Here is a 7,496-nt window from a genome sequence, read left to right on the forward strand (position 1 = left end):
ACAAGAGCTAGCGCAGAGGTCTCAGGAGCAAGCCCACTGGGATGTCTGCCAGTGTTTTAGTTTGGATGCTTTTGTCAAGGTGTTTTAATTCAGATGCTTAAATCACCAAAGTACCTCAGTCCCTGTGCAAGGGCATACAGGAGCTAAGTCTTTTCACTGAAGCAGCATTCAAATCCCTTCCTCCTACAAATGAGCTTGAGCTGTCCTGATAATTAGTACTTTATCTTGGATGGCACAAAAAGAAAAGGGAGGGGGGTCCTTAGCCTTCACTGCTGGGCATCCTCCCTGTTTCTTCTTATTAGCTGTGATAATGATGGAAGAGAATAAAAGGCCCAGAGCTGCTTCACTCACCTCATTTCATCTGGTCTGAGATTTCAGTCACTCAAATGTCAAGAGAGCTTTTTAATTTCCAATATCATTGCTGCCAGAAATTAAAAATAAACTAGGAGCAAAACCATCAGATTAGCCAATCACACTGGAATTGCCTTTATTGTTATTGTTGCTATAACTGTTATTATTATTATTATTATTATTATTATTATTATTATTATTATTATTATTATTATTATTATTATATCAGCTTTGGGAGAATTAGGGCTATTCAGCAAACCAAAATATGTCTTGGATTTGAATGGATGGGTATTAACTATACTATGGTCTGTATTAGTGATGGACTAATAGCCTGAAACATCACAACATGCTCTGCTGGAATGGAGTTTAAATTAATGCTACCAGTTCATAAAAATCACTTGTGTCTATATAACTTTCATCATGGCATCTTAAAGCATTTAATTAGCTAAAGCTACTGGGTGAAGAACTACAGATGTAATCAAGGCAGTATCTTGACAGCACTAAAAAAATGCAGGGAAATTAAATGAAGCCTCCGGGACCCATGGGGCCACATCCAGCAAAGCTGCTCTGCTCATGCCACCGGCTATGGACCCCAGGGTGGGAGAAGATCTTCTCAAGTGTCCTGGAGCGACATCCATTGACAAAGTCAATCAAGGCTGTGGGAAAAGGGTTGTTTTTGCATAGCTTTAGAAGACTATAGGGAAGATTTGCCTTTGCTTGAGTTAGAGAAAGCTATGTTTTGTCTTTGAGAGTAATATAAACACCTTGTAACTGAAGGAGAGAAACTAGGCAGAATTTGGTTGGATGTGTTAAAATATTGTTTGGCTATTTTGACCTATTATATGCCTTAATTACACGTATGCCAGGAGAAAATGACCAGCTGAGGTGTGACTCGTGTGCCTTCTGATGGACTATATAACTTTACTGTATAACACAATAAATGTCTCTGCCTGCTTACATCTGGTCCTGAAAGCATTGCTCTGGGTGCATAAAACACCTATACTACAACACAAAGTGAAGTTAATTGCAGTCCAGCCATGGGCAGGCCATGTGAGGGCCTCTCAGGAGTTAAACTGGCAAGGCCCAGTGCTCACTGGAGGCACTGCCGGCCATGCAGGTTTTCTTTACAAGAGACATGGCACAGGGGATCCTGAGGACAAAGCAATTCTGGCTTTCCTCCCCACCTCCCCATCCTGTGGCCCTCAGCACAACCCCCCCACCCCGCCACCTTGCAGGCCTGTGAGGGGATCCAGAGAGCCTGGAGTCACCTCCTGGAGCATGCTGGGAGCTATAGTTCTGGGTCTGGCTGAACCTAGCCTCGTGCCTTGGCCAGGCTAGGGGTAACACCAACCACAGACAGGTGAAATATTCTGCCTGTGCACCCTGTGGTAAATGTCTCTGGCTGATCCCACCCTCCACACCCCCAAAGGCTTGCCTGGTTTGGAGGATTCACTTCAGGAGTTACTCCTGCTAAGGAACAACATGTCCTCTGGAGTGGGTGCCTGGGGTGTACAAACCCTCCAGAGCTCTCCACCTGCCCCCCAGCCTTATCAGGCCTGCTGGAGAGACATTTAGGCTGCACTTGCAGATGAGTCCTTTCCTGTCAGCTTCGGGGAAAAGGCAAAGCAGCAGAAGAAAAAGCACATACTGGAAAGAAATGCTTCAGAACAGCTGCTCTAACTGCATTCCCTTTGCTGCCACAGAGAAAAACCTTTTAAGGATGGCAAGGCACAAATTAAAGATTGGGGATGGTACTGTTATCCAAATATACATAGCCCTGATCACAGTCCTGGTGAATCATCTCAGAGATGAGGCTGTGGATGCAGACTGAAATTACCCCTGTCAGCTCGGGGCTGCAGAAACAGAGTGGGAAAAGCAGGACTGAACAACACAGAAGAGGAAAAGAAGGATGCTATTCTGCTTCCAATATCTATTCTGCTTCCAATATTTAGTGTCACAGACTTTATATGTACTTACAGCCATTCTGCTGTGTTAATGTGTTACAAAAGTCAATGCAGAAATGGACTTCTGCAGTAGAAAAGGGCCTGCTCTCTATGAAGATTATCCTAGGAAAATGTCAGTGATACTGCTGAAATTTTGTGTTTATTCAAAGGGTGGCATAGTCTTGCTCTCCCTGCACTGGATGAAGTCTTGCAACCCTTGGATTTTTTCAACTCTGGAGATTTTTCAGCAGGTATATTCTGGTTGCTATTCCTGATTCCTCACTGCTGGTATCTGCCTTCACCTCCCCAGTCATCAATAATTTTATTAAATAAACTGATACAACGTATTTTTGCTTTCAAAAAAACCTTTGCATTTTACCAGGAAATCTCAATTTGGCATATTCTTGATCTACTGCCCTTTGTACTGGCACATTTTGCATGTCTGTCCCTTTGTGTGGCACATTTTGCTCTCAGGCTTGGTAACATGAGTGCTTGGGAGAAGGAAACAGCAGATTACCTCACTGTGAAGCTTCATCAGTACTATTTGACCAATGTGGCATCAATGTAGATGCAGGGGCTTTAAGTTTTAGGTGCCCTGCCTTCTGAAAGGCATGTGCTTCCAGCCTTATCCCCTTTTCCTATATGAATGCAGCCACTCAACGTGTTACCTTCTCTGGGCACGCTGAGAGGTATGTGACCATGCACTGTACGTGGTACTGTCTCATTTACATTTTATCATTCCCTCTAACATAAGGAGAAAACCCACTTTTGCCCTTAAATAGGAGGTCCTACATGTTTTATTGAAGAGAAGTTTAAAATTGTACATTCAGTTAGTAAATATTTGATTCCAAATTCCCCGGTCATTCCGTGACGATTGGTTGGGTTTGGTAATTAATCAGGAAGCAGCAATAAGCATGCAGGAGTACTCTCTTCTTCCTTCTAGTTGCACATTTCAAACTCTTTGCAAGCAAAGTATTGAAAGAGACTGTGTGTCATTGTGTATGATAAATAGATGTAATGATCTGTGTAAACAATCACAAGTAAGAAGAAAAATTCATTACATAAATGATTTCTTATTAATCGTTTAGTCCATTCCAGTGCTTGCTGATACTTCATGGGAATTCTGAGGATCAATTAGTTCAGGTTCAGATAGGAGCTTGAATAATGTTTCAGACATCTGAAATGCTAGGTATTAGCTGAAGCTAATTCTGTGAATTTTTCTTGTTTGAGTGGACCATCAGATCTTTACAGTCTATTTTTCATAACTGACCACTGCCTTTGGATTTATAATTATTTCCTGTGCAAGTCTCCAAATATTTAATGTGCCGTGGTTTAACCTTAGCCAGCAACTAAGCACAACACAGTTGTCCACTCACTTCCCCATGGTGAGATGGGGGAGAGAATCAAAAGAGTGAAAATGGGTTTAGACAAGGGCAGTCAAAGACTGGTAAAGTACAAGCTTTGTGCCTATGCAAAGCAAAACAAGGAATTCATTCACCTTTTTTCATCATCATGCAGGTGTTCAGCTGCCTCCAGGAAGGCAGGGCTCCATCACAAGTGATGGTTACATGGGAAGACAACCACCATCACTCTGAACATCCACCTCTTCCATCCCCTTCCCCCAGTTTTATATGATGAGCATAACATCATATGGTCTGGAATAACCCTTTTGTCAGCTGGGGTCAGCTGTTTCATCTGTGTCTTCTCCCAGTTTCTTGTGTATCCCCAATCAGCTCACTGATGGAGTGGTGTGAGAAACAGAAAAGTCCTTGTCTCTGTGTAAGTACTGCTTAGTAGTAATAAAAACATCCCTTTGTTATTGACACTATTTTCATCACAAATCCAAAACATGCTTTCATACTAGCTACCACAAAGAAAATTAACTCTATCCCAGCCAAAACCATCCCAAATGTCATCCTCATTTCACATGCTAATCAGCTGTTTCATGCTGATTTGTTTCTGACTTTGAGTTTCTGACTTACGATTAAGTTTCTGACTGAAGATTTGCGTGTTTACACACATAAATATTTGAGAGAATAAATGCAGTGCCCAATCTCAAAGGTAGTATATTTTAAAGCCAAAAGAGAGTGTTTGAATAAGACATGTGTAAACCAGACCATTTTATGCTTTCCTAGTCGTTCTTGCAGTGAAGGGAGTGAATTTTTTCCCGCCATACAGGTGAGTGCTATTGAGTTCAATAACATCTTCTTGAATAAGAGTGTATCTTTTAGAGCACATCGAGTCTCTCTGAAAAGACTCCAGGTGATGATAAATGCATCCCTTCCCTTGACAAAGTGTGCTAATGGTTGTTCTCCACTGGTGCAAAGTGAAGGTATAGCTCCTATTGAAAGTGGTTTTCAGAATCATTATTAGTTAGCTTTTCATAGCCAGAAAAAAAAAATATCAAAAAAATCAAAAGAATTATCCTTTTAGCTCTCCATGACATTCACAGCTCCCTCAGCAGACGGTCTAGTGAGTAAATATAAAGTAACAGACTTTCTAACCACACTATTTACTTGGTTCTTTGCAGTGGCTCTGAATGAGCCATTAAGGACTGTTGTGTAAATACAGGATTATGGGCTCTTTAAACACATGCTATTCACTTGCTCTGCCATTATGGGGATCTCTCACTAGCAGGCTCCCACTGACAAAGTCTTTGTTAATCCTCCTTTCATAGGAAAGACAGCAATGGCTCTCTGCTCCTTGCTTTGCCATGCACCTGTGTAACAGCTCTGGTTCTCAGCAGGTCTAAGCTCTGGTTCTCAGCAAACCTGAGCTCTGGTTCTCAGCAGTTCTGAGCTCTCTTTCTCGGCAAGTCTGAGGTCACTTTTTTTGACAAGTCCAAGGTCTTCCAAGGTCTCTTTCTCAGGAAATCTAAGCTCTACTTCTTTGCAAGTCAAACTTTATTTGACCTATGTGATCTTTGAGGTCCTTTCCAAATCAAACTATTCTATGAATCTATGAATCTATGAAATTCTACTTAACAAATCAAACCTCTACTTCTTAACAAGTTGAAACTCTACTTCTTAATAAATTGAAACTCTTTTACAAATATAACCTCTACTTCTTAACAAATATAACCTCTGCTTCTTAACAAATATAAACTCTACTTAACAAATTGAACCTCTACTTCTTGACAATGCTTTTAGATGCTACTGGCTGGTTACAGAACCTCTGCACTCTTTCTAGGATGTGCTGCACTGCAGTCCAATGGCATCATCTGCATCTGCATGTTTGGAGCTGAAGATGCAGGTGGGGCAGTCAGGTGTCCTTGGTCTCAGCAAAGCTGAGGAGTCTGCCAGTGTGGGCAAAACAAACTGTGGAAGAGCAGGAACAGCACACCAGATAGAAGTTATCTGCTCTTTGTATGCAGGGTAGTGGTAGAAGGAAGAGGGCTTTAAGAAAGAACTTCTTGCTGCCTGCTGCTTTGACAGGCTTTGGAAGCTTGGGACCATCTCATCTGCTAAGACCAGGATATGCCTTAGCCAGTCCCTTGCTGGGTGTGGTTATCGCAGGTAGATATACTTGCGTCTCCCCTGCAGCCTTGGGAGTCTTCTGACTTGTGCAGGTTGTGGGGGGATGTTTTCACCCAATTCAAGTGCATCTAGGGCTCTCCTTTTGACACCAGCTTTTCTCTTGCACTTCTCCAGGAGGTGGGGATGCTCTCGGTTAAAGCTAGGGCAGTAGTAATACAGTACCTAAACCAAAAAAGGATAATTGAAGGAGTTAGTTGACGTAATTTCAAGACTGAAAATTCCAATGCTGTGAGAACTAAGGCTGAGTTTCATTCAGGAGATGAAGGTGGATACTGAAAAGGTCTCTGAGGGGCATTTGAAACCTAAAGCTTAGGGTAAAACATTAAGTGATGGTTCTGCTCAGTCATCACCACATCAAGGTTGTTTTTTTTTGCTGTCTGGGAGCAGAGCAGTGTAGATTTTCAAAAGCATAAGAACTGCTTTCAAAAGCCAAGTACCATGACTTTTCAGCAACTTCAGTGAGGATATGAGCATGCAGTTAATGCTACATGCATTTTCTTAGCATTCAGCAGGTGCTACAGGAAGGTTTCACATTTAGTACAGTAACGCACATAGCAAAAGAGGTTAAAAAAATACGTTACACTGCCTCTCTGTTTAACAGGTTCAAACTGAGCAGGCATAACTGACCTGTATTCTATTTGTATTTCTACTGGTCAGAAAGACAACTCAAACCTTTCTAGAAAGGCCTGAGAAGGAAACTAAAATCAGACTGCCTTACTACTGTCCCCATCTCTCCTCTGTTTCATGGCCTGATTTGATGTAAATGTCCATCTCTTCCCCAAGACTGTTGTGTTGGTTATGTGCAGAGCAACTGCTGCTGTACCTGGCTGTGAGCAGAATATGCTGCTTCTTCAGCTAGGAATTCAGCCAAGGAAGCAGATCTTTGGGAATCCTGCTGTATTTCAGTGAATCCGTAGAGCTTCATATGCTTGAGGAAACTCTTCATGCTCTTCTTGGCAAAAATCCGTGAAGGTCCTTCCCTGCCTAGGACCTCCTCTTTGAAGAGTTGTTCATCGATTGCCACGTGTTTTCCACCATTACTCCACCAAACAGACCGAAACTGATCACTTTCCAGCATTTTCCATAGTTTCTGAGGAAAGCTGAAGGATAGGAATGATTCATTTGCTCTGTCTTGTCTGTTGTTGGAAACAGAAGGGACCTCTCTGGTCTCACATCTGTCACTTCCAGATTGGACATCCCGCTCCTCTTCTATCATTTCTATGGCATTTTCACGGGGTGCTGTTTCTGCCTGTCCTGAAGTGCCGGCAGGAATCATGTCTGACAGCTGCCAGCTCATCCAGAGCAGAAAGAGATGGAGTTTCTGCAGGAGACAACTGGACCAAAGTTTCCCTCACTGGCTGTTGCCCTGGGAGCAGGACCTTGTTGCCCTGGGAGCAGGGCCTTGTTGCCATGGAGAGCCACACCTCGTCCTGCCAGTTAGCAAGCAGAGGCCAACTGGCACTAGTAGGATACTCTGGCATGTCGTGGTGATGCTGCATAGCAGTGACATCACAGCATGACATCATGATGATGTTTCAAAATGATGTCTTGGCAGAAGGAAGCAGCCAGAGGAGTCATTGCTGAAGAGCACTTGTTGCTTTTCAATTCCTGAGCCTCCAGTGGTGGGACTGCGGAGCCCACAGATCAATAAAGCTGTGTTGAACAG

General features: G+C 42.8%; 1 protein-coding gene across 1 annotated transcript; it reads right to left on the reverse strand.

Annotated features, from left to right (window-relative positions):
• Positions 1-5,800: 5,800 nt before the first annotated feature.
• On the reverse strand, positions 5,801-7,106 carry LOC104296525 (heat shock transcription factor, Y-linked). Its single transcript, XM_009896345.2, has 2 exons — positions 6,654-7,106; positions 5,801-5,992 (listed from the first exon to the last, which is right to left on the reverse strand). Exons 1-2 carry the CDS (start codon positions 7,104-7,106, stop codon positions 5,801-5,803), a joined length of 645 nt encoding a protein of 214 aa, XP_009894647.2.
• Between the last annotated feature and the right edge of the window lie 390 nt (positions 7,107-7,496).

This window comes from Dryobates pubescens, chromosome 1, assembly GCF_014839835.1.
Source record: "Dryobates pubescens isolate bDryPub1 chromosome 1, bDryPub1.pri, whole genome shotgun sequence".
In the NCBI taxonomy this organism is placed as follows: domain Eukaryota; kingdom Metazoa; phylum Chordata; class Aves; order Piciformes; family Picidae; genus Dryobates; species Dryobates pubescens.